Raw genomic sequence first — 26,906 nt, 5'->3', positions numbered from 1 at the left:
CCATGTCAAAAAAAAAACTCCTTAGGTTTTCCAGAGACTGTGATTGAATCAGTTGGCTCTTTCAGAAATTCACTATCCAACCCTGGTTCTGCAGGAACCTGACCACAAGATCCACTGTTTGTTCCCCTTCTGGGAATGAGGAAGCTCTAATTAGTCAGATACCCAGGAATGGCTGAACCTGTAAGCCCACCTTGCACAGGTGGGCAGCTACCACCACAATCACTTTGTCGAGTATGCGAGATGATGATGCCAGCCCAAAGGAAAGGCCAAGCAAGAATTGGTAATGGTTTTACAAGACATGAAACCTCAGGAACTCTCTATGGACTGGAAATATGGGAATGAGCAGATATAACTGTCAAATTCAGAGAGGCCAGATACTTCGCCAGAGCGGCAGCCTCTATGACCGCACTGTTTCCATGTGATGTAGGATCCACAGGGGATTTCCATTTGTCTGAGCCCTGTAGGGCACACAGAAGTATATAGAGAACCCCCTCGTACACCTCCTTCTGTACTGCCAGAGTCTCACTGTGGATTTCAGTCATTCTGAAATGCTCTCCACAGCAAACTGACAAATTCTGGAGAAAATCTCTTATTAGGCAGCATGGAGTCTCCTTTAGATGACTCAAGCTTGTGTCCCTTGGGCTCCGCGGCTCCCACAATCCTGAGCTTAGGACAACCGCCTAAGGCTCCTTCAGGGCTCCTGAAGGAATTAACCCCAACCAACAGACTGCCCAGCCATTTGTCAGCCCTAGAGAGCAAAGGGGAGACTAAGCCGACTGCTCCCGTCTCCCCTTCACGTGCTACATGGCACATAACACATGGACATTCTTTGGGTGCACATCCAGCTCAAACTTGGCATGAAAGAGGGTTAAAAAGACCTGATGACTCCAACCCTGCTAGTTTAGAGGCAAAACGACATGATTTGAAGCTTCTATATAACTTTTTAAAAAACTGGTAAATCCAAGATGACCACCACAGTAGCATTTTGGCGCCAAAAACACTTAAAAAGAAAAAATTAGCAATTTTAGAGGTGGGGGAACCTAAACAAACAGGAAGACTTAAAAATAAGATTAACAGAGCCGCCGCCCCTCCCAAATTTTCCTCATAGGCTATAACAGACTGATTTACTGTGACCTGTGCTGGCAATGTACTGCAGCCTGCATTAGCTCCAAAGGTATTTTTATCTGGGAGAAGAAATCACTGCCTCAAAACAAAACGTCTTTCTAGCGTTGAGTCATCTGGATGCCAGTCTGAAAGTTGTCGGACTTGAGCCTCCAACTCCCGCGGACGTGTAAAAAGAGGGGAGGAAGCAAAATGCAGCCGGAACCCTGTGAGACCCCACTGAGTTCTCTACAGATACCTAGCAGCCTGCGCTCAAGCCCCTGCAAAGCAGTAGGCAAGCAATGCTACAAAGGGAATGGACCCTGAGCTCCAAAAATAATAATAATAACAACTTTATTTTTATATACCGCAATACCACAAGCAGTTCAGAGCGGTTTACAGAGGAAGAGACTGTACATATACAGCAACGTTACAGAAAATATTGTCAAGTACATTGGTAACAAATTTCAATTACATTAGTAAGCCGAGAGAGGTTAGGTATAACCGGAAAAATGTCAGAGATACAGCAGGTATTTCAGTGATATAACAAGGTAGGAAGGAGTCGGAGAAATTTATCAAAGAGATAGATTTTAATTGATTCCTTGAAGGATTGGTAGAAGGCTTCTGCAAGCTAGCTAACAGGTACCACAAGGGATCAGCTTGTCAGCTGGAGTCTGCTTCTCCTCCACGCAGGCACAGCTGAACCCTCAACTTCAGGAGTTCTTAACACTGAGATCAAGTGAAAAAGGCAAAATTTTTAAAAAAAAAAAATACAATAGAGCAGTTCAGAAAGACTTCTTTTGGTTTATGTGCACAAGGAAAAACTGAAGGGAGCAGCAGAGCCCTCTGGTGAAGGAGGAGGGGATTCCTTCTGCATGGCTCGCGAGCACTAGGATATTACCTGTTATTCAGAATGACACATCTATTGCATTAGATTAGAAAGTGGTCTAAAAAAAGCATCAGTAGATGCTTACACCTCTAGAGGCCTGCAGCTAGTCTACCTCCTCCTTTATCACCTCTCCCACTTACCACAGCTTTTATGGCCCACTTTTTCATTCTCTTATATCCCACCCACCTATTCTCCATGTGCTCCTCTCTCTCACACAAACACATCTTCCTCCCTCCCTCCACTCCCACCTCAGAGAACTTGTTGATGTCACCGTCTCATGAGACTAGGAGCTGCAAGTTCAGCAGGTTCTGCATGAACCTCAAGTTGCTCAAACTATCTGAGAGCTCCAGTTGGAAGGCATGGGGGTAGGGGTAAGGAAACCACGAGACTCAGGGTAGTGAAGGGAAAATATATGCTGCATCAGTATGCAGAGATGACAAGGGTGGTCCATCTAGAAGAGCAACATGTACCACCCCTATAAGTGAAATTGAAGGTTAATGAGTGAAGTTTTTCTTGAAGTGCATTAAATATATAAATTTGAAATGGTGATGAAGGAACTGAACCCTAAGGCAAGAAATTCCTTCACATGCAAGTGAAAATGGATTTCTGTATCATGGATAAATTCAATGATATCCCAGAAGTTGTGCTGTCTGCCTTGTGCCAAAATTCAAGATATTATGGAGAGCTTGCTGAGACTCATCAGGCCTAATGATTATTATCCGATGCTGCTTGTCCATGTTGGCACTAACTGCTAAGTACTCCTCCAAAAGTATCAAAAGTGACTTTATGGTTCTAGGAAAGAAGATGAAGCAGACAGGTACATAGTAGGTGGTGCTCTCGTCAATCCTCTCTGTCAATGGCAAAGACAGAGGCAGAGAAGCTTGCGTGGCTATGTGGATGGTGATGTCGAGAGCATTTTGGCTTGCTGGAGCATTAGATGATTTTCCAAGGACTGCTGAGCAGAGATGATGTGCATCTTTCAAAGAAGGGAAAAATTATCTTCAGCAGCAGACAGGCTAATCCATTGAAGAGGGCTTTAAACTAGAATCATTGGGACTGGGTGATCATAACCCTAGGTAAGTGATTCTTTGAATCACTCTACACACAAGGGAAAAAAGGCAAAGCATGGAAAGCAATGCTTGTAGTATGGGAAATAAGGTTCTGAATCTAGAGGCTGTAATGGAAAAGGCTGATTTGGATGTAGTGGCAATCATGGAGATGTGATTCATGGAAAACCATGACTGGGATATAGTTATACAACAATAAACCCAGAAAAATCCAGTGGTTATTTATTAATTAAATCAAAACCACCAATATAAAGCAAAATGACACTGAAAGTATTGTTTTATCTAAGGCAGGGGTGTCAAAGTACCTCCTCGAGGGTCGCAATCCAGTCGAGTTTTCAGGATTTCCCCAATGAATATGCTTGAGATCTATTAGCATACAATGAAAGCAGTGCATGCAAATAGATCTCATGCATATTCATTGGGGAAATCCTGAAAACCAGACTGGATTGCGGCCTTCAAGGAGGGACTTTGACACCCCTGATCTAAGGGAACAAGCCTCATGGGGAAAAAATCTGTCCCCATCACTGCACCGTACCCGGCCCACCGGCCCCTTCACTGCCATTCCCTTCACCGCCCCGTCATCGTCACACCCTTCACCGCCCGGTCCCCGCAGCATCCATACAAGACTCAGTACTGCAATATTTAGCTTATTCCTTCCTTATAAATCAAAGTTCTGGCTGAACTGGAGAAAGATGTTCAGCTGGCAGGGCTTTGTTTATACATTTTTATCAACACAACTAATATACTACTTTATCCTAAAGCAAAAAATAAATAAATAGATAGAATTTTTTTCTACCTTTGTTGTCTGGTTTCTGCTTTCCTCATCTTCACATTCAATTCCTTCCATCCACTGTCTGTCTTCTCTCTGCACCTTCCATTTGCTCTGTTACTGTGCCTCTCCCTTCATCCCCCCATCCCTTCCCTCAGCTCCCCCATAGTCTGGCATCTCTGTCTTCTTCCCTTCCAGCGTCTTCTACCCACTCTCTCTTCCCCATTCCCTTCAGTGTCTTCTCCCCACTCTCTCTTCTCCTTTTTCCAGCGTCTTCACTCCAGTCTGTCATCCTCATTTTCCTTCAGCATCTTCTCCCCACTCTGTTCCCCATTTCCCTTCAGCGTCTTCCACCTACTCTCTCTTCCTCATTTCCCAGCGTCTTCTACCTACTCTCTCTTCCCCATTTCTCAGCGTCTTCACCCCACTCTCTCTTCACCATTTCCCAGCATCTTCTCCCCACTTCCTCCATCCCACCTTCCACAGGTCCCTTCAGTGTCTGTTTTTCTCCACCTCACCTTTCTTCTTTTTCTCCCTCCCTGCCCCTTACCTTCGCTGCAGGCAATTTCTAAATATGTTTCCTACCAGCAGCAGGAGTGTTGAAATCGCATGTGGCTGCAGGAAAGGTCGTCTCTGATACAACTTCCGGTAAAGAAGCACGTTTAAAGAAATTCTCTGCCGCTAAAGATAAGGCAGGGAGGGGGATGCGATCGGGCTCATGTGGCGGCGGCAGCAATCAGGATGAAAGGAGGGAGGGAGATACTTCGGTGGCGGCGGCTATCAGAATGGAGGGAGGGAGCGGGATCGGTGACCGTGCGCATTCTCTCCCTTCACTGCGGAGACAAGGCCATTCACCGCTCCACGGAGCAGTGAATGGTCTTCTCCCCGTACCTGCGGTGACCACTTCCTTTCTACACTACACTCCCGCTGCGTCAGGGAAAAGTCTTTCTGGCAACGTTGAAGAATAAAGACAGGCAAAAATGACTAACTATTCAAAGGAAGCCAGCTAAAATACATATACTTTTCTTATAAAAATTTACCTTTCTTGTAAAAAAATCACTCTTACCTTCTCTGGGCTATAAACAAACTCCTGCTGGTTCTGAGCAACAAGTGAACATAGCACTACACTTTACTTTAAAGAATAACATGACATATAGCACGTATAAGTACTCAAACTTAATTGGGAACTTCTTAAGGTGGACCGCACAGATAGCAAAAACCTACAGGGGCTGGTGAATGCAACAACAACAGGCCTTTTCATAGCATTCACATGCTCCAACCAGATTAGTAACCGTAAATACACTGGTTCAAAAAGAACAGCGCTGGATCTTTAAACTGAAAACAATTGAACCTGATGGTTTGAATAAAGCATTAGAAAGGCAACATTTCTATTGACTTTACTAATTGATTTAACGCTGCTGCAGGCTGTCCTTGTTGCCTTCAAGCTCCAGCTCTTCTCATTTGTTTTTTAAGGTTGCTAATCTGGTTGGAGCATGTGAATGCTATGAAAAAGTCTGTTTTGCATTCACCAGCCTCTGTAGGTTTTTGCTATCTGTGCGGACTACCTTAAGAAGTTCCTAATTAAGTTTGAATACTTGTACGTGCTATACGTCATGTTCTTTAAAGTAAAGAGTAGTGCTATGTTCACTTGTTGCTCAGAACCGGCAGGAGTTTGTTTATAGCCCAGAGAAGCAAGAGTGATTTTTTATAAGAAAGGTAAATGTATTTAAGCTGGCTTCCTTTGAATAGTTAGTCATTTTTGCCTGTCTTTATTCTTCAGTGTTGCCAGAAAGACGCAACGGGAGTGTAGTGTATCTCGCGATACGCTGGCGGCGTTGGATTACTGAAAGTAATAAACAACAGCCTTGTTTATCTTATAGCAGGAACTAAGCACTTTAAGCTATGAAAAACTGGAAATGAAGTGAAGCAGTTTACAGCACGAATGCACTTTCAATATAGCACTTTAAAAGCACCAGTGCACTTTATTCAAAATAAGTAAAACTTTTTTCTGTCGGTTCTGTGTTCTGAAACGAGCTTTAGGGTATTTTTTTTTTAGTATTTATTGTAGTACATCTTACAGTATTTTTCATTGACACACACTGGGACAAATCTCGGAGGAGGCGGATATGGATACACTGGCTGTGCTGTCTGGAGTTAGAAACATAGAAAAACATAGAAACATAGAAAAATGACTGCAGAAAAGGGCCAAAGCCCATCAAGTCTGCCCACTCTAGTGACCTTTCGCCTTGATTTTGCTCACCACCCCCTGCCTTTACATCGTTAGAGATCCCATATGAATATCCCATTTATTTTTAAAATCTGCCACGCTGTTGGCCTCAATCACCTGCAGTGGGAGTTAGCGTGGAGAATCCTTGGCACGTCGCATCTCTGGCTATCATCCGTCACCCAGCCGTTGGAAAGGTCGATAGCTGCTTGTTTAGTGTCATCAGAATCTGATCTGTTCGAAATGTGGGTAGTCTAATAGAACAGGGTCTTATTATTAATTTAATTTTAATTACTCTCTTGTTTTTGATTCAATTTTGTTATTCTGTTTTTCTTTTCAATGCTTAAGGGATTTAAATTATGAATTTTTTGTTCTTTTTATATTCCTTAGTATGTAAGCAATTGTTTATACAAGTGTTTTAGTCAGATTGTGAGCCTTATTGGACATTTAAGGATGTTTTTCCAAGCACCTAATATTAGATATTTCATTGTTTGTGAACTGCTGTGAACTTCAAAGATGTATTGGCGGTATACAAATAAAACTTGTATTGTATTGTATTAATTGAGAGAATTAATTTTGATAAATTTTACCATTAACTAATAGAAGATTATAAAGAATAATAAATTAAAGTGATAAAAAAATGAATTAATTGAGTTAAAGGTAGGGAGGATGGGTTCAAGCCCGTGATGTAAGTAGGAGTAAGAGAACAGATTTGTCTGTCTCCTTAAGAAAACCTGGAATGGGTAAAACTCCATGTTCTGAGGCTTGTTCCCTTAGATAAAACAATACCTTCAGTCTCATTTTGGTGGTTTTGGGATATAGTTATACCAGGTTATAGTCTGTTCTGGAAAGACAGATTGGGAAGAAAAGTTGGAATGGAGTTATTACATTAAAGATCATATAAAAGCCACACAAATGCAGGACCTACAGGCTAAGGAAGAGGCACTGTGGGTCAATCTGGAAAGAGGAAATGTTAAATGTATTTACATTAGTGTGGTATACAGGCCTCCTTCAGAAAGAAAAAATAGACAGATTTAATTGAAGATTCAAAATATAGCTGTAAAAGGGAATTACCACTAATAGGTGATTTTAATATGCCAGATATTGATAAAAGTGATAAGTAGTAGAAGTAGTAGGGGTATCCCTACTGCAGGGTATCCTAGAAGTAGAAAGATCCTGGATTCTCTACAAGAAGAACTGTTTAGGAGTTGGTAATGGATCCCATGTGAGACGGAGACATATTGGACTTAGTGCTTACAAATGAGGAAAGTGTTTCTGATGTTATATTGGGCAATCATCTGGCATCCAGTGATCACTGCATGGTGTGGTTTATTATTAAGATAGGTGTAGAGAAGGCTCATTCAAAAGCAAAGGTTCTAGACTTTAAAAAAATCAACCCAAAAAAACAACAAACTGAAAGAAAGGATAGTGTACTTCCTTGAATCTAATGGGTTACAGGATCCGAGGCAACATGGCTTTACAAAAGGTAAATCGTGCCAAACGAACCTGATTGAATTTTTTGATTGGGTGACCAGAGAGCTGGATCAAGGACATATGCTAGATGTAATTTACTTAGATTTCAGCAAAGCCTTTGATACTTTCTTCATAGGAGGCTGTTGAACAAACTTGAAGGGCTGAAGTTAGGACCCAAAGTGGTGAACAGGGTTAGAAACTGGCTGTCGGACAGACGCCAGAGGGTGGTGGTTAATGGAAGTCGCTCGGAGGAAGGAAAGGTGAGAAGTGGAGTCCCTCACGGTTCAGTGCTGGGGCCGATCCTGTTCAATATGTTTGTGAGTGACATTGCTGAAGGGTTACATAGAAACATAGAAATAGACGGCAGATAAGGGCCACGGCCCATCTAGTCTGCCCACCCCAATGACCCTCCCCTACCTTTCTCTGTGAATAGATCCCACGTGTCTATCCCATTTGGCCTTAAAATCAGGCACGCTGCTGGCCTCAATAACCTGAAGTGGAAGACTATTCCAGCGATCAACCACCCTTTCAGTGAAAAAGAATTTCCTGGTGTCCCCGTGCAGTTTCCCGCCCCTGATTTTCCACGGATGCCCCCTTGTTGCCGCGGGACCCTTGAAAAAGAAGATATCTTCTTCCACCTCGATGCGGGACTCAGAGAGTGAAGGTCCCGACGTCGGCAGCCTGTCTTGATCGCCGCCCCTGCCAAGTTGCTGAAGAGGGCCGCGGGGAAGTTGCGATTAGAACGGAGAGAGCTGCAGATTCAGGTGCAGGTGGAGGGAGATGGTCAGCGTGTGCGAGCAAGATCCTGGGGAGCCTTCACAGTGGCTGTCTCCCCTCCCACCAGCTCTCCTATTTGCCAGGGCAGTGATTTACCGGCAACTTCCTGCAGGCAAGTACTGAGAGCTGCTGGAAGGGGAGACAGCCACTGTAGGAGGCAGGGAAGCTGCTGGATACAGGGAGAGCTGTTACTGGACTTGGAGAGAGTTAGAAGGAGAGATGCTGCTGGGAGGGGAGGAGGGAAAGGGATGGGAAGAGAGTTAATGTTGGATAGAGGGAGGAGGGAAGGGAGAAGAAGGAGAGATGCTGCTGGAAGGGGAGGAGGGAAAGGGATGGGAAGAGAGTTAATGTTGGATAGAGGGAGGAGGGAAGGGAGAAGGAAAGATACTGCTGGGAGGGGAGGAGGGAAAGGGATGGGAAGAGAGTTAATGTTGGATAGAGGGAGGAGGGAAGGGAGAAGAAGGAGAAATGCTGCTGGGAGGGGAGGAGGGAAAGGGATGGGAAGAGAGTTAATGTTGGATAGAGGGAGGAGGGAAGGGAGAAGGAAAAAAAGGAAGGAGGGAAGGGAGAAAGATAAAAGGAAGGAAACAGCTGGCAGGGAGATTACAGGAGGGGAAGGGGGTCAGGATGGAATGGAGAGATCAGATGAGGGAAAGGGGAGAGAGAGGAATGAGAAAGTAGAGAGACATTGATGCTGGAAAGGGGGTCAGCAGAGAAATGAGAGAGGGATAAAGATGCTAGATCTGGTGTAGGAGAGATAAAAATGAAGAAGGCAATGAAGCTGGAATGAATGATGTAAAAAGGAGAGAGGAGGAACAGGCTGGATGGACAGGGAAGAGGGGCATAGAAAGAAGTCAGATACATATGGAAGGGGGACAGGGCAGACATTGGATGGAATGGGCAGATGCTGGAAGGAAAAGAGTGAAAAGAAGATGAAAGCAGAAACCAGAGACAACAAAAGGTAGAAAAAAATAATTTTATTTCTATTTTGTCATTAGAATATACCAGATTTGAAATATATATCCTGCTAGAGACATAATTGGGAACTGCAGTATTCTGTTAGCATGATATTTCTATGTAGCATTCTATAATAACTTGGCTTGTTCAGTTTTCTTGATAGTAGAGGGGATATATGTAAAGGGGAGGGGAGACAGGGGTTTTGTTGGTCCGTGCTCTGTATATTTGTATTTATAAAATCACAATTGTTCAGAATATTGTTTCTTTTTATACTTTAATAAAATACGTTCAATATAAAATCATAATTGCGGCTTGTGCAGATGGGATCAGATGGTTTGCGGGGACCGAGCTCGCAGAGATGGGGCGTAAACGGGGTTTTTAAATTTTAGTCCTAGTAGTTTGCCGGTCCACAAAATAATTCTTTTATTTCTGCCGGTCCACGGGTGTAAAAAGGTTGAAGAACACTGCCCTAGAGGAAAGGAGGGACAGGGGAGATATGATTCAGACGTTCAAATACTTGAAGGGTATTAACGTAGAACAAAATCTTTTCCAGAAAAAGGAAAATGGTAAAACCAGAGGACATAATTTGAGGTTGAGGGGTGGTAGATTTAAGAGCAATGTTAGGAAATTCTACTTTACGGAGAGGGTGGTGGATGCCTGGAATGCGCTCCCGAGAGGTGGTGGAGAGTAAAACGGTGACTGAGTTCAAAGAAGCGTGGGATGAACACAGAGGATCTAGAATCAGAAAATAATATTAAATATTGAACTAAGGCCAGTACTGGGCAGACTTACACGGTCTGTGTCTTTGTATGGCCGTTTGGGGGAGGATGGGCTGGAGAGGGCTTCAATGGCTGGGAGGGTTTAGATGGGATGGAGTAGGTTTTAACAGAGATTTCGGCAGTTGGAACCCAAGCACAGTACTGGGTAGAGCTTTGGATTCTTGCCCAGAAATAGCTAAGAAGAAAAAATTAAAAAAATTTAAATTGAATCAGATTGTGCAGACTGGATGGACCATTCGAGTCTTTATCTGCCGTCATCTACTATGTTACTATGTAACTTTGTTCAGATGGGGGATTACATCAAGGAGTTGTCTGAATGGGATCATCTGTAAGAAATAGGAAAGCAGTGGGCAAATCTGAAAGGAGCTATTGTAAGGGCAACAAACAATTTTGTAAAGAAATTAAGAGGAAAAGAAGACTGCTTTGGCTCTTAAAAGCAGTAGCTGAAAAGATAAGGAATGAGTGTTTTCGTTGTCATCTTTTTTTTTTTTTAAATGTGTTTAATTGTACAATATTACATATAAACCAGGGGTTCTTAACCCAGTCCTCAGGACACATCCTGCCAGTCAAGTTTTCAGGATTTTTAATCACGAGATGACACAGTAGAGAATGACACGGTGGCTGTTACCTGCAGGTAACCTGCCGAAATGGTGGGGGAAAACAGTGTTCATCGCAGCTACGGGGACAAGGCCATTCACTGCCCCGTTGAGCAGTGAATAGCCCTGTCTCCGCAGTTAAGGGAGGGAATGAACGTGGTCACCGATTGCGCTCCATCCCTCCTTACTGATCGCCACCGCCGCCTGATCGCCGCCCCGTCCAAGCATCTTCCTCCCTCCTTACTGATCGCTGCCGCCCGATCACCGCTACTGCCCCATCTGAACATCTCCCTTTCTCCCTCCCTGCCCCTTACCTTCGCGGCAGGCAATTTCTAAATTTCCTTCCTACGAACAGCCGAAGCGTTGAAATTGCGTGTGGCTGCCATAAAGATTATCTCTGACACAACTGGAAGTTGCATCAGAAAAGACCTTTCCTGCAGCCACACGCGACTTCAACACTCTGGCTGCTCATAGGAAGAAAATTTAGAAATTGCCTGCCGCGAAGGTAAGGAGCAGGGAGGGAGAAAGGGAGGAAAGGTGAGGTGGAGAAGAACAGAAGCTGAAGGAAACTGGGAAAGGTGGGGATAGTCTGCTCAGGCAAATCAGTAGAGGTTGCTGCCCACTCGCCTAGGAGAGGTGCTGCAGTGAGCCTAGGCGCATGTGGACCAGAATGAAGAGGCAGAATGACATGCCAGCTCCAAAGAAGAGTGCTAGCTTGCATGGGCTGAAGTTAAGAGGTAGGAAGTGTGCAGGCTGGGGGAAGGTGGCTACAGCTGTTTAGAGTTGAAATAGCGAGGATGGACTGGAGGAGGGGGCGGAACAGATGCTGAAGTGAACTGGGGACGGTGGGGTGCAGAGGAACAGACACTGAAGGGAAATGGGGAAGAGAGTTGGGAGAAGACACTGAAGTGAACTGGGGAAGGGAGAGAGAGAGGGAAGGTGGGGTTGAATGGAACAGATGCTGAAGGGAAATGGGGGGGAGTGGAGGGAAGAAGATGGGTGCTAGACCAATTGGGGGGAGGGTGGAGGGAGAGATGGAAGGGAGAGGCACAGTTACAAAGCATATGGAAGAGAGATAGAAGGCAGACAGTGGATGGAAGGAAATGAATGAGAAGATGAGGAAAGCAGAAACCAGACAACAAAAGGTAGAAAAAAAATTTCTATTTATTTTCTTTTTTTTTGCCTTAGGATAAAGTAATATATTAGTTGTATTGATAAAAATTTATAAACAAAGTCCTGCCAGCTGAACATCTGTTTCTCTAGTTCAGCAGCCAAGGAATAAGCTACATATTGCAGTACTGAGGCTTGTATGGATGCTGCGGGGACAGTGGTCGTGGGGACGGGGACAAATTTTTTCCCCATGTCATTCTCTAGTAGGCAGACCTATCTTATACATATTCATTGTGGATTTCTTCCTCTTTCTGCAATCTTTTGTAATTTATGAAAGTTAACCTTTTTTTCTTGTTCATCTAAGCTTTGACAAGCGCTCTCAGGATTTTTAGGTCAACTTGGTAGTATGCAACTTGATATAAAGCAATAAATAATTGGTTTTAATATTTTAGAAGGAAAAATATATACACTGTTCAGTTCAAGAATACCACGGATACTTTCAGGTATATATCAGAAAGAACAGAACTCACAGTTTAATTATATGTGGATGTCTAAAAAGCTTGAGGTTCTGAATCTCTCTGCGTATCTTCCCAACCACATCAAGACTGCGAATCTTCTGGCGATTCAAAATCTTTACTGCAACTTTGTGACCCGTCAATTCATGTTTGCCAACTGAAAGAAAAAATGACATAGCATTTTCAGACTTTTAAAGCCTAAAGTCTGTGGCAAACTAAGAACACTACAGCTATTAAAATATTTTTAATTGATTAATTTCCTAGTTTCTCTCAAGCATATAAAGTTGCTTAACAAGGATTCTTCACAGACAACAGAATAAATTAGATACTCAACAGGAGACATTCGACATCTACTGTACCTTTAGAAACAAGCAAAGAAGTGTATACTAAAGCATTTGGTAGTAGACTGATAGCTTCATATCCTCAAGCTGGATTTGGTACTGTACTTTCACACTGTAAATTTGAAAATTTATGATGGGGGTCAAACTGGTACTATGCCTGCATGATATTAATGCAAAAAAAATATTAATTAAATTTGTTTTACTGTGTTTTTATAGACCTGATTTTATATCTTCTTTTGACTGTACCTCATTTGTGGATAGGATTTTATAAATGGAACCTAAAAAAAAAAATCAACACCAATCAGAATGATGATTAGTGCGATTCTATAAAAGAGTTGCACCATATATAGAAAAAAGATTAGGTTCTTACCTTGATAATCTTCTTTCTGGTATATGTATCTAGGAGTCCTGACTATAGGCAATATCATAAGTTGTGTTCAAAAAGATGAAATTTACATTCTTCAACTCCGCCTCCTTCTCCAGCGGCTGTAGTGCCCCCTTCAGTTTGTTTCAAAACAATCGATCATCACTACAACATAAGATATTGGAAGGAGGGGTACAGGGAACACCCCTGATAATACATTTCCGTTCTGCTCTGTAAGACAAAATTGAACCAAGTTAAATCAACCCATAACGCAAACCCAGGTGGAATGAACAACCCACCCGTCAAAGTGCAACCAGCATTTATATTTATGGAGCTCTGAGAGACTCATTTTTTCCACGTTCGGCATTTTACTCTTCATATCATACGAACAGGAGAAGATCTCCAGCTGAGGATATACAATGTCAGACAGTAAGCAGGCAAATTCTGACAGCACGGGGCGTTAGGACTCCTAGACACATCTACCAGAAAGAAGATTATCAAGGCAAGAACCCAATCTTCTGTTCTGGTACAATGTGTCTAGGAGTCTTCCTGACTATAGGTGACATATCTAAGCAGACTCCTGAGTGTAGGATGGGACAGATGAACCTGCCCTTAAAAGTGAGGACCAAAGGCTGTATCCTCATGGGCTGCTACATCCACTCTGTAAAACTTTGTTAAATGTAAGGAACGTGGATTACATAGCTGCCCTACAAATCTTAGGAGGGATTGCCAGAGACTTCATCCATGAAGAAACCACCCCTCTGGTGGAGTGTGTTCTCAAGGAAATCAGCAGCTGTTTCCCCACAGTCAACGTACGCTGATGAGATCGCTTTACAAATCCATCTAGAAATGCACGCCTTAGATGCTGGTTTACCTAGCCTAGCAGCATTAGCGAGGCCATACAGACGATCTGAGACGAAATTCATTCGTTACTTCGAGATAACGGAGAACTCTACACATTTAGAAATTCTAACACTTTGGCCCTCTTTTACTAAAGTGCGCTAATCGATTAGCGCACACTAAACACTAACGCATGCATGTTAAGTCTATGGATGCGTTAGTGATTAGCGCGCACTAATCGGTTAACACACCTTAGTAAAAGAGGGGGTTTGTCTCTCTTCTTGGAACCCGTATAATGGAATGTGGGTAACCTGACCTCCTGATTGATATGAAAGGTCAACACCACTATTGGCAGAAATGAAGACTTTTGGTGAAAGAAGACTCCCGCTTCTGTAAATCTGGGAAACAGCTCTCTGTATGATGGTGCCTGAATCTCCGAGACTCTTCTTGCCAAGACGATGGTTAACAGAAACTCTTCAATGTCAGATACAGCAGAGACACTTCCTTGCAAAGACTCAAACTGAGCATTACTGAGGTCCCTCAAAATGATATTAACATTCCACAATGGGAACAGCTGCCTTACCAGAGGACGCAACTTGAACGCTCCCTTCAAAAATCTGACTATGGCAGGATGTGAGGTCAAAGAGCCCTTTTCCACTTGGGTTCTGAAGCATGAGAGACCCATTACCTGCATTTTGGAGATCTCACTGCCAACTCTTTGTCCAGACCAGTCTGCAGAAATGCGGAAACCACCAACACCCGGGCTTTTATTGGCTCCACTTACCTCATCCTTCACACACCAATCTTGAAACAGACTTCCAGGTGTTTGCATAAGCCGCAATTGTTAGTCTCTTGGCTCTAAGTGGTCTATGACCACTTCAGAGTAACCTTTCCGTACCAGAGCTGTGAGTTCAAGAGCCATGCCATAAGACCAAAGCATGCCAGACTCTCCATGGGAACTGGACACTGTGAAAGGAGATCCGAATGCACCAGCAATTTGAGACTTCTGTCCTTCTCCCCCCAATATGTTTCGCTACCATGTTGGGTCACTCTCGTGTTTGTAAAACACAAGGGGGGTGTTTCTTTTGTTTCTATAACTAACCCATATATGAACCGATCCATCAAGGGAATATGCCGATAACTCGTTTTTTTTCATAGGATGTAACTTCATATTTGGGCTTATGTTTAATCTAGTATGAATGCAAGAAGTTAGACCTTGTGTGAAAAATGTTGATATATAGGGAAGCCTATCAGTGTTGTCTGGATGAAGCTCATCTGTGGAGTAGATGCACTGCCCAGAACCCCTCCCATGGAGCTCCTGCCTAACCGTGACAGGCTTCCTGGTTTGTGAGAGGTTAGGTCGGATGATGAAATCCATGGTAACATAGAAACATGATGGCAGATAAAGGTCAAATGGCCCTTCCAATCTGCCCATCCGCAGTAACCATTATCTCTTCCTCTCTCTAAGAGATCTCATGTGTCTATACCAGGCTTGCTTGAATTCACCACCTCTTCCAGGAGACTGTTTATGTGTCTACCACCCTGTCTGTAAAAAAAGTATTTCCTTAGATTACTCCTAAACCTATCACCGCTTAACTTCATCCTATGTCCTCTCATTCCAGAGCTTCATTTCAAATGAGAGAGACTCGACTCATGCACATTTATGCCATGTAGGTATTTAAACGTCTCTATCATATCTCCCCTCTCCCACCTTTCCTCCAAAGTATACATACTGAGATCTTTAAGTATGTCCCCATAAGTCTTATGACAAAGACCAGACACCATTTTAGTAGCCTTCCTCTGGACCAACTCCATCCTTTTTTTATCTTTTTGAAGGTGCAGTCTCCAGAATTGTACACAATATTCTAAATGAGGTCTCACCAGAGTCTTATACAGGGGCATCAATACCTCCTTTTTCCTATTGGCCATACCTCTTCCTATGGGGTCATTCTGTGTCAAGTGGTCTAGGGCTTCCCACCTCACTATCACGGATTTTGATAAAACTTTGTATGCTGACCCAAATGAACTCTAGTAAAGTTTAAGATCCACCAATAGAATATTTGTGGAGATATAGCTCTTTGTTTGATACCATACCACGACATGTATAGTATCCCTGCACAATTTTGGCAATTGAGTCAAAATATGTCCTTGACCTTTGAAGCTAAAACAAATGAAACTTGGCAATCTTATACAACTTTATATGATCTATTCAATGGAACTAATGCAGATTTTCATTTTTTGAAACCGACATACGTAAAAAGCCTCAAAGTAACCTGAAAATGGACCGTGTTAAAAAATTTCAAAATTTAGCCTTCTATGGCTCCTGTAATAATGAAGTTATCCCTGTAAAAGTTTGTGTTATTTTGTGACATGACTGTTCTCAAATATACGGATTTCAATTTATAAGCTAATCTCATTACTTTATCATTTCAATTTAAAGTTTGTGGGTTTTATTTAAATGTCTAAAATTGGATATTTTTAACCAGCTTTTACAAAAAAAAATATTATGGAAACATTTTCAAACTAATTTTATTAGAAAGAATATGTTTCAGAACCCCTGATGAAGTTGAAAACTAAAATCAACTTTAACACAAGCAAACAGTACCTGAAAATAAGGGTCAAAGGTCATGGAAATTTCCATAATAATGGTATACATTAATGTTGAAATATGGTCAGCTCTTCAAGTTATAAACTGTTTTGCATTTTTTATGAGGAAAATATTAGATTCTGTTGGTCCATGATGGTATGCCCGATAGCTGTGCAACACCAGCCACAGATGGATATCTTAGGACTAGATTTTCAAAAAAACCAACAGGCTTCTATTGCAGCCATTATAGTAGCGATTGTAAAAAAGCGAGTCATTCTCTCAAAAACACTCATGCAAATGAGGTTGGCGGAGAGTAGCGAAGAGTCACTAAATTTTCTTGTGCCCATCGCTGGCTACAGTGATCGAAACATGAGCAGAATGAAAAACAAACACACAAAAGCAGAAGAGATGCCCAATGTCTCCCGCCGCCAACCAACACCCCCCCCAAAACACCCCTCAGCAGCGTGAGACACGCCCAATCATAGAAACATAGAAATAGACGGCAGATAAGGGCCCACGGCCCATCTAGTCTGCCCACCTTAATGTCCCTCCCCTACCTTTACCCTGTGAATAGATCCCATGTGCCGATCCCATTTGGCCTTAAAATCAGGCACGCTGCTGGCCTCAATCACCTGTAGTGGAAGACTATTCCAGCGATCAACCACTCTTTCAGTGAAAAAGAATTTCCTGGTGTCACCTCGTAGTTTCCCGCCCCTGATTTTCCACGGATGCCCTCTTGTTGTCGTGGGACCCTTGAAAAAGAAGATATCTTCCTCCGCCTCGATGCGGCCCGTAAGATACTTGAACGTCTCGATCATGTCCCCCCTCTCTCTGCGCTCCTCGAGCGAGTATAGCTGTAATTTGTCAAGCCGTTTTTCGTATGGTAGATCCTTGAGTCCTGAGACCATCCGGGTGGCCATTCTTTGTACCGACTCCAGTCTCAGCACATCCTTGCGATAATGCGGCCTCCAGAATTGCACACAGTATTCCAGGTGGGGCCTCACCATGGATCTATACAATGGCATAATGACTTCCGCCTTACGACTGACGAAACCTCTTCGTATGCAGCCCATGATTTGTCTTGCCTTGGACGAAGTCTGCTCCACTTGATTGGCAGACTTCATGTCCTCACTGACGATTACCCCCAAGTCTTGTTCTGCTACCGTTTTTGCTAGGATCTCGCCATTAAGGGTATAAGACTTGCATGGATTCTGGCTGCCCAGGTGCATAACTTTGCATTTTTTGGCATTGAAGTTGAGTTGCCATGTCCTAGACCAGGGGTCTGCAACCTTTAAGACATAAAGAGCCACTTGGACCCGTTTTCGAAAAGAAAAAAAAACTTGGAGCCGCAAAACCATTATAAAACAAATCTAACACTGCATATATTGTTTCTTATCTTAATGCTATATACAGGATCACTAAATTGAAAATAAAATCATTTTTCCTACCTTTGCTATTTGGTGATTTCATGAGTCTCTGGTTGCACTTTCTTCTTCTGACTGTGCATCCAATCTTTCTTCCTTTCTTTCAGCCTCCTGTATGTTTCCTCTCCTCCAGACCTCATTCTCTCCCCCAACTTTTTCTTTCTGTCTCCCTGTTCCCCCTTCTTTCTGTCTCCGTGCCCTCCCCCAAGCCACTCGGTTTGCTGCCACCGCAATCGGGGAACAGCCCCCAAGCCACCGCCGTCCCAAGCTTTCCCTGCAGAAGTGTTGCGCTGACCAGCATTCCGCTCCCTGACGTCAATTCTGACGTAGGAGAGGAAGTTCCGGGCCAACAAGGCATTTCTCCTCATTCCATCCAGCCTGAGCCCCATCTCTCCTTGATCCAGCATTTCCCTTCTGTGTCTGTCAGAATTACCATTCCACCTATTTTCCAGCATCACCCTTCTTTGTGTCCATCTCACCTATATCCCTATCTCACCACTTTTTCAGAATCTTCATTTGTCTCTGTCCTTATCTTTACGCCATGTTCACCATTTGCCCTTTCAATGTCTTTATCTCCCCCCCCCACTTTTTCAGCATTACTTCTATGTCTCTATTTCACCTCCTCTTCATGTCCCCTCTGTATCTCTATCCTTATTCAGTAGGTCCTGCTTACCCTTTCTCTTCTTTGTGTCACTATCTCCATTTTCAGCTTCCCCCCCCCCTTTTCCTTTGTTACTGCACCCTGTAGCTAGAATCTTTCCACCCTCCCTCCACTCCGGCCCAGCCCAGTATGAAAGATTTCCTTTTGTTTCCCTCCCCTCTCTCTTTCTTTCTCTCTTCTCCTCCCTCACCCACGAGTCCTGCATCTGGCCCTCTTCCTTCTACCTGCACCTGGCAACACCCCCCTGCTCCGCGGCTCTCTTCAGCAACTGAAACAAGCGGGACTCGCAGAGGGTAGGCCCCGACGTCAGAAGCTGCTGCTGAGTTGCCGAAGAGAGCCGCGGAGCAGGGGATGTGGCCGGAAGCAGGTAGAAGGGAGAGGGAGATAGGAAGGCTGTAGATCTCCGGAGCATGACACCGACCCCGGCCAGGATGATTTCTTTTTCAGGCACCTTACAAGTCCAGCGTCGCGGCGGGAAATAGCCATGCTGAGCAGTGAGCTCAGCACATACACAGATGAAAGCCTTGCTTGCTGATTGGTCCGGCGGCACGGCGGGGCGGGGCCGCCGGACCAATCAGCAAGCAAGGCTTTCATCTGTGTATGTGCTGAGCTCACTGCTCAGCATGGCTATTTCCCGCCGCGACGCTGGACTTGTAAGGTGCCTGAAAAAGAAATCATCCTGGCCGGGGTCGGTGTCATGCTCCGGAGATCTACAGCCTTCCTATCTCCCTCTCCCTTCTACCTGCTTCCGGCCACATCCCCTGCTCCGCGGCTCTCTTCGGCAACTGGACTTGTAAGGTGCCTGCCTGCGTGACACACTACCGGAGCCGCAGCAAAGGTGGAAAAGAGCCGCATGCGGCTCTGGAGCCGCAGGTTGCCGACCCCCGTCCTAGACCATCGCTCCAGTAGGAGTAGGTCGTGCATCATGTTGTCGGGCACTGAATCTTCGTCTGTTGTGCATTTGCCCACTACATTACTCAGTTTGGCGTCATCGGCGAATAATGTTATTTTACCTCGAAGCCCTTCTGCCAAGTCTCTTATAAAGATGTTGAATAGGATTGGGCCCAAGACTGAGCCCTGTGGTACTCCACTAATCACCTCCGTCATTTCGGAGGGGGTGCCGTTCACCACCACCCTTTGGAGCCTACCTCCAAGCCAGCTCCCAACCCATTTCGTCAATGTGTTACCTAATCCTATAGAACTCATCTTGCTCAGTAACCTGCGGTGTGGTACGCTATCGAATGCTTTGCTAAAGTCCAGGTACACGATGTCCAGGGACTCCCCAATATTCAGCTTCCCCGTTACCCAGTCAAAGAAGCTGATCAGGTTGGATTGGCAGGATCTCCCCTTAGTAAATCCATGTTGTCGGGGATCCCGTAGATTCTCCTCATCCAGAATCTTATCTAATTGGTGTTTGATTAGAGTTTCCATTAGTTTGCTCACTATCGATGTTAGACTCACTGGTCTGTAGTTTGCTGTCTCCATCTTTGAGCCTTTCTTGTGGAGTGGAATGACGTTAGCCGTCCTCCAGTCCAACGGGACGCTGCCTGTACTAAGGGAGAGGTTGAAGAGCGCGGACAGTGGCTCCGCCAAGACATCACTCAGCTCCCTAAGCACCCTGGGGTGCAGGTTGTCCGGCCCCATTGCTTTGTTAACCTTGAGCTTTGACAGCTCACCTTAGACACTGCTGGGCGTAAACTCAAAGTTACTAAACGGGTCAACTGAGCCAACCCTTGTCTGTAGCTGAGGGTCGAGCCCTGGCGCTTCTCGGGTGAAGACTGAGCAGAAGTATTCATTTAATAGCTGGGCTTTTTCCGAATCCTTTTCCACATAGTCTCCTTCTGGTTTCCTAAGACGTACAATCCCGCCTGAGTTTTTTCTTCTATCACTGATATACCTGAAGAAGGATTTATCTCCCTTCTGGATGTTCTTTGCTAGAGACTCCTCCATGAGGAATTTAGCCTCCCTGACTGCTGTTTTGACGGCTTTTGATTTGGCCAGGTAGTCTGCTCTAGAGTCCTGCTTCCCTGATTGTTTGTAAGAGATGAATGCTTTTTTCTTCTCCTTGATCAGGTCTGAGATCTCCGCAGTAAACCACTGTGGCTTATTGTTCCTTCGCCATTTACTTACTGATTTTACATAGCGGTTTGTTGCTTCTTGTATGGTTGCTTTCAAAGTCGACCACATGTCTTCCACGTTATCGGTTTCTTCTTGGCTTTGTAGCGCCTGGTGAACGAAGTCTCCCATTTCTTTGAAATTTGTGTCCTTGAATTTGAGGACATTGGTTAGTGTAGTAGATTTAGTGAAACCTTTCCTGATATTGAACCATATCATGTTGTGGTCACTGGAGGCCAATGTGTCGCCCACCGAGACCTCTGTGACACTTTCTCCATTGGTAAGTATCAGGTCCAGTATTGCCTGATCCCTTGTCGGTTCCAACACCAGTTGCCTGAGGCTTGCTCCTTTCATAGAGTTTAATAGCCTCCTGCTGCTGCCGGAAGCAGAGGTAAGTGTAACCCAATCCACATCAGGCATGTTGAAGTCACCTAGCAATACTGTGTCCCCACGCAAGGTGATATTTTCTATATCTTCGATTATTTCCATATCCAGGTCATCCTGTTGTCTTGGGGGTCTGTAAATTACGCCAAGATACAAGCATTTGTCCTTCCCTCTGGCCAAATTAACCCAAAGGGATTCCCCAGTATACTGGACATCTGAGATTCTCGTGACCTTAATGTCATCTTTAGTATATAATGCTACACCCCCTCCCTTCCTACCCTCTCTGTCCCGGCGAAGCAAGTTGTAACCCGGTATGACCATGTCCCACCCGTGGGAGTCTGTGAGCCAGGTTTCGGATATCGCCACCACATCCAGGTCGGCATTCCTTATTTCTGTTTCCAATTCCAGGATCTTGTTTCCTAAACTGTGTGCGTTGACGTACATAGCCCTCCATGTTATATTTTTGTTATGTCTCAGTGGGGATATTCCTGTTTGAGCTATTTGAACACCTTTAGCATTGTTTGTGTTATTTGTGCTTTCCTGAGGCTCAGAACCACAATGTGTACTCCCCATATACCCAGAACTACAGTGTGTACTCCCCCTAGACCCGGAATTACAATGTGACCCATAAATATGATGTGACCCTACTCCCGACTCAAAAGTGTGTGCACTCACCCCTGACCCAGAATTTCGGTGTCTACTTTCCTCAGCCTCATAAATGTATTGGCATTTTAGTTCACCTGGTATGTTGTTTGTGCCTGTACCCTCCCCCGACTTACCTAGTTTAAAGCCCTGTGGAGTAGGCGGGCTAGGCGGTGTCCAAGGACATTCTTCCCTCTTCTGGTTAGGTGTAGCCCGTCGTGTCCCTGTAGACCTTGCAATGCTTCTCCATGGTGCAGAAACCCGAAGTTCATCTCCTTGCACCATCCTCACAGCCAGTCGTTCGCCCTTTGTATTCGATCCTCTCTGGCTCTGCCCTTGCCCCTCACTGGGAGAATCGAGGAGAAGACTACCTGCGCATCCATCCTCCTCAGCTTCTCCCCCAGGGCCCTGAAGTCTTCAGGTATGCTGTCCGGGCTGCTCCTTGCGGTGTCGTTGGTTCCGACGTGGATTAGAACCATGGGGAAGTGGTCTCGGGGCTTGATGAGTCTGTCAAAGCAAGCAGTGACATCCCGGATCTTGGCCCCTGGCAAACAGCAGACCTCTCTTGATTGTAGGTCTGGTCTGCAGATTGGTCCCTCGGTGCCCCTCAGCAGCGAATCTCCGATGACCACCAGTCTGCGCTTCTTAGGGGTGGGCTGTACTGTTGATTCCGGAGTTGGAACCGTCTGCTGAACAACTAATTGTAGCTCTTTCTCCGGACCTTCCTGTAGCAGCTGATATCTGTTCCTCAGGGCGATATGAGGTGTCGATGTTGAGCTGTCCTGTATGGGGGAAAAAGAGACAGAGTTAGGTCCTCTGCATTTTCTTGTGGAGGAAGTCACCAACTGCCAGGAGTCAGCGTCTCCAACCACTTCCTGCATTCTGGTAGTTTGTCTCAAGGTGGCCGTTTTGGATGCTATGGGTGTTCCCAGGGCGGTCTTGTCAGGTTCCTGTTCAGCGATCTGAGACAGCTCCTGGATGACTCCATCGATGAAGGTCTCGTCGTCTCGGATGCTCCTTAAGCGCTGAACATCCTCTCTCAGGCTCTTTAGCTCCATCAAAAGGCTTTCGTCCGGTTGAACCATTACTTCTGTCTGCGTTGAGACTGTAGACATCTTTGAGGGGATGGCCTCGGTCTGTACAGAGACCTCTGCCCTCCGTCCTGGTTCTCCTTCCATCTGTACTCGGACCATAGCCATCTTTCCCATCCCATCAACACCTCCTCCACCCCACAGCGAAAGAGATGCCCAATCTCTCCCATCCAACCAACACCTCCTCCGCCCCACAGTGGGAGAGATGCCCAATCTCTCCCACCTCCAACCATCACCCCTCTCAGCAGTGGAAGAGTTGCCCACACTCTCACACTGCCATGAAACACCACCCCGTCCCGCACCTCCGCCAACTCCCTCCCTTTACCCTTATTTTCAGATGGCTGGCCAGATGCATCTGGGGAGGGGCCTAAGGCTCCGATTGGCCAAGATGCATAAGGCCCCACTCATAGGAGAGACCTTAAACAACCTGGGCCAATTAGAACCATTTTGAAGAGGTGGGCCAGCTGGCCGGAGGAGTAGATATTCCTCTGGTCAGCCATCTGAAAATAAGGTGAGGCGGAGAGGGGTTGCGTGGCAGCGGAAGAGCATGGGCAACTCTCCCACTGCCAAGGGGAGTTGGGGGGTGTTGGTTGGCGGCGAAAGATAGTGTGCATCTCTCCCGTTGCCGGGGGTGTGTGTCGGTGGCAGGAGACATTGGCCATCTCTTCTGCTGCCGGTGGATATGTGTCGGTTGGTGTTGGGAGAGGCTGGGCATCTCTCCTACTGCCAAAGGGGGCTATAATACACACGCTCAAGAAACGTGATTTTACTACTTCTACTAAAAAATAAAAGGCAACAATTTATGATTCGTCATGTAATTTTTTATTAGCCATAGTCAAAACACACGCCACAAGATGCACTTTTAACAGTGCTGTCACTGTACAGGCACTCCCGGACCAGTCGTTGATATTTGTCACCAAAAGCAGACACCACTCTTGGGGAAAGGTTCGGCAATTTTTAAGAATCCACTGGCGTGCTCATTTCATTATTGAAGAGCCCATTTGCATGGCAGTGTAGAAGACTGCTAGAAAGCTTGCTAAAGACCAAGATAAGCCGTTTTAATCCGCCACTAAATTGCATGCAGACTAAACCGTCAGAAACCAGTTTAGTGACCGCGTTAAAGTTTTGAGAATCTGGGCCTTAGTACAGGTTCCCAGAATGAGCTTGTCTGGGACCCTCCATGGCAAGCCAATAACACTCCAAGGCAACAAAGCTATGGTTGTTGCTCAAGATGTGTTATCTTGTAGCCATAGTCAGGATCCAATGCAGAAACTATGCACTAGCACTGTACACTAATGCTTACTGCATGGTTTCCTGATGTAAGAGTAGCACCAAAGTTTTATTTATCAATGCAAATCAGTTCTGCACAAAAACATATGATTGTTGGATGCATGCGTGTATATACACCAGCACTAGTAGCAGCTGGAATGCTATTCTGTACATAAAATTATGCCACACCAATATTTATATCCAGAACAGTATTCTAGCACATGCACAGATGTATGAGCACACAACTTGGATGCCGATACGATTTTTTGTGCTCAGACCCGTCTCTCCCTGAAGTCTGGCACTTACATGGAAAATGTACACGTATAAATAACTTATTTTTTTAATGTTTTGCTTATTATACTTACTATAAAGAAGAAACAAACATGAAATCCTTGCTAATGCTACCACAGAAGTTGTGTCTCCTTAAAAATGCCATTATAGCCCCAACATTGTACTCTGCCTATTGCTTTTCTATGCATCTGCACTGAACAGATAAATAGCTTCATCGGTACAGATTTAGGTAGATGTACCACATGATGGTGTATATGCTAGGCTCTGTACACAAAACTTAATTTTACATAGGGTACCTCTCCCTCCCCCCAAAAAAAGCTGAGGTAACCAGTGGTGCAAAACCAACCACACTTTTCTGCATTAGACCTAGGACTTTGGGAGGAGCCTGGATGCATGGCTTCTGGTCAGGATGATTGCTGAAATGATCAGATTATTTATGCCACACAGGGGGCCCAAGTGAGGGAAAATGCAAGAGAGCAATCATGAATACTAAATATTCAGCACCATCTCCAAGACCTGATTCTGACTCAGCTCAAAACCCACAAAAGCAGGAGGACATTGTCAGAACAACTAAAATAAAGCAAGCAAGCAAAAACGATAAAATATGGAAGCTACAAAAGATGATGCAATATGTGCACAAATTTAAAGATTATGACAATGAAATAAACAGCAGGATTAGGTTCACCAGAGTATAAATTAAACAAATAAAAATTCTCGTTTTGTTTGTCCCAATTATAGGAAGTGGACATGATGAGCATAGGCAGAGATGAACTCACCTTCAAATTACAACTCTAACTTAAGGAAGATAATAAAAGCACCATCCCATAACACAATTACCCGGACGCTTAACAAAAATTATTCTAGGAAAACCGATTTAGACAGAATGCAATTAAAAAAAAAAAACTGAACATAATCGATTATGGAAGCTAGTGAGATGACTGGCCATTGCTATTTTTCTGCAATCCTAACAGCCTAAAAAAATCTGCAGGAAGTCGGATATCACTAATATCAGGGCCATTGCGTCCTCTGTCTAGTTAGGAAAGGACCACACAGGCTACCCGTCCCGGCCAAAGCGAGAGCCGGCAGAGACCCATCGGACAAGCAAGCGAAAACGGACGGACGGAGCGCGACCGCAAGATGCAAAGCGCCCTCAGGCCCCGGAGCTGAGCGCTGACAGAGCGGAAGCAGAGGAAGGCCCGAGATGGGACGGCAGGACAGCCTAGCGCTCCCCCTTCCACCCGCGCTCACCTTTCACTTTGCCGAAGGTACCAACGCCCAGCGTGTCCCCTAAAATGTAATGCCCGATCTTCACCCGGCCATCGTGTTTCTGTTTATCCGCCGCCATCTTTCACCGGGACGTGCGGAGGCTGCGCAGTGCGAGCCCGGAGAAGGAAAAGGGAGCGCGCGTACGCCGAGCGACGCATCCTCACTCGCACCCACCCACCCAACCCCTTCCACCGCACAGGTGAGACGCGGCCAGGATTCGGCCGAGCCTCGCAAATGCGGGCGCATGCGTCTATCGCCGCACAGGTGGGGGCGCGGCCGGGGATTCGGCGAAACCTTGCAATTGCGCGCGCATGCGTCTACTCGTCTACTAATGGTGCGAATTAGGGGTTGTTGTTGGTTTTATTTATTTTTATTTCTTTGGGTTCCAGTGGACTTCATGGGACTGTTAGAATAAGTGTTATCTAAAAGGGATCAATGTCTGCTTGTCTGCAACAAACACAATAATGTAGGCCCCCCACCCCCCTAGTGGTGGAGTGGTGTATTACTACTAAATGGCACGGTTTCTGGTAGGGTTACCAGATATCCTGGAAAAGCAGGACATGGCCTCTTTTTAGAGCGCTGTCTGGGTGCCCGGATGGATTTCCAAAACCCAGCAGTTTGTCTGGGATTTGGAAAGCCCTGAGCTCAGAAATGAGCATATTTGGAGGCCCTCCAGGGGGACTGAGTAAAACACGGACTTTGCAGATCCTTAAAAATCTGCTCACGTCCTTAAAATCTGTGTATCCTTAAAATCTACGCACGCCCTTAAAAATCTGCTCACCTCGGGGGTGAGCGGGATCTGTGAGGTCCGCCAGAGTTGAAATGAGGATCTCTGTGGGGTCTGTGTTTTACCTCCTCCCAATCCCAACCACATAGAGAAAAGAAATCAGCAAGTGTAGAAGTTAAAACATGGACCCCACTGAACTAAAGGTGCATGGCCTTAAAAAGAAAGCGGCCTTGGTGTGGGATCCTCGTTTTTTAACTCTTGAAGACGTCACAGATCCTTGTTTTAACTCCTGCAGACCTCACAGATCCCACTGGAGGGGGTAAGATGAAGATTTATGGGATTAGGTGGATCCTTGAGATCCATGGGAGTTAAAACAAGGATCCCAGCAGATCCCATGCAAATGGAAGAAAAAAATAGCTGACACAGTAAAACAGGGGGACAAGACAATTTTTAGATATATTAGTGATAGGAAGAAGTGCAAAAATGGCATTGTGCGACTCAAAGGTAAAGGGGAGAAATTTGTAGCTGATGAAGACAAGGCTGAATTGCTTAACAAATACTTCTGTTTTGTGTTCACATCTGAAGCGCTGGGAGCGGGACTGCAGATGACAAATGCAATTAGGGCTGGAGGTGTGATATACCCTGAT

General features: G+C 45.0%; 1 protein-coding gene across 2 annotated transcripts in view; it reads right to left on the bottom strand.

The window, feature by feature from the left end:
* The window catches only part of PRKAA1 (protein kinase AMP-activated catalytic subunit alpha 1), a 78,534-nt gene extending 52,840 nt beyond the window's left edge, over positions 1-25,694 (bottom strand). The window contains exons 1-2 of one of the 2 annotated variants that reach the window (XM_033932259.1): positions 25,515-25,694; positions 12,273-12,414 (exon numbers count right to left, since the gene is read on the bottom strand). In XM_033932259.1, the coding sequence (XP_033788150.1) occupies positions 12,273-12,414; positions 25,515-25,611 (239 nt within the window). In that variant the 5' untranslated portion in view covers positions 25,612-25,694. Of the gene's footprint in view, positions 1-12,272; positions 12,415-25,042; positions 25,174-25,514 lie in introns of those variants that run through there. The other variant, XM_033932268.1, reaches the window with a different exon arrangement.
* Between the last annotated feature and the right edge of the window lie 1,212 nt (positions 25,695-26,906).

Source organism: Geotrypetes seraphini, chromosome 1 (genome assembly GCF_902459505.1).
Source record: "Geotrypetes seraphini chromosome 1, aGeoSer1.1, whole genome shotgun sequence".
In the NCBI taxonomy this organism is placed as follows: Eukaryota; Metazoa; Chordata; class Amphibia; order Gymnophiona; family Dermophiidae; genus Geotrypetes; species Geotrypetes seraphini.
Note: the sequence above shows the minus strand (reverse complement) of the source record. Positions and strands in the feature narration are given on the sequence as shown.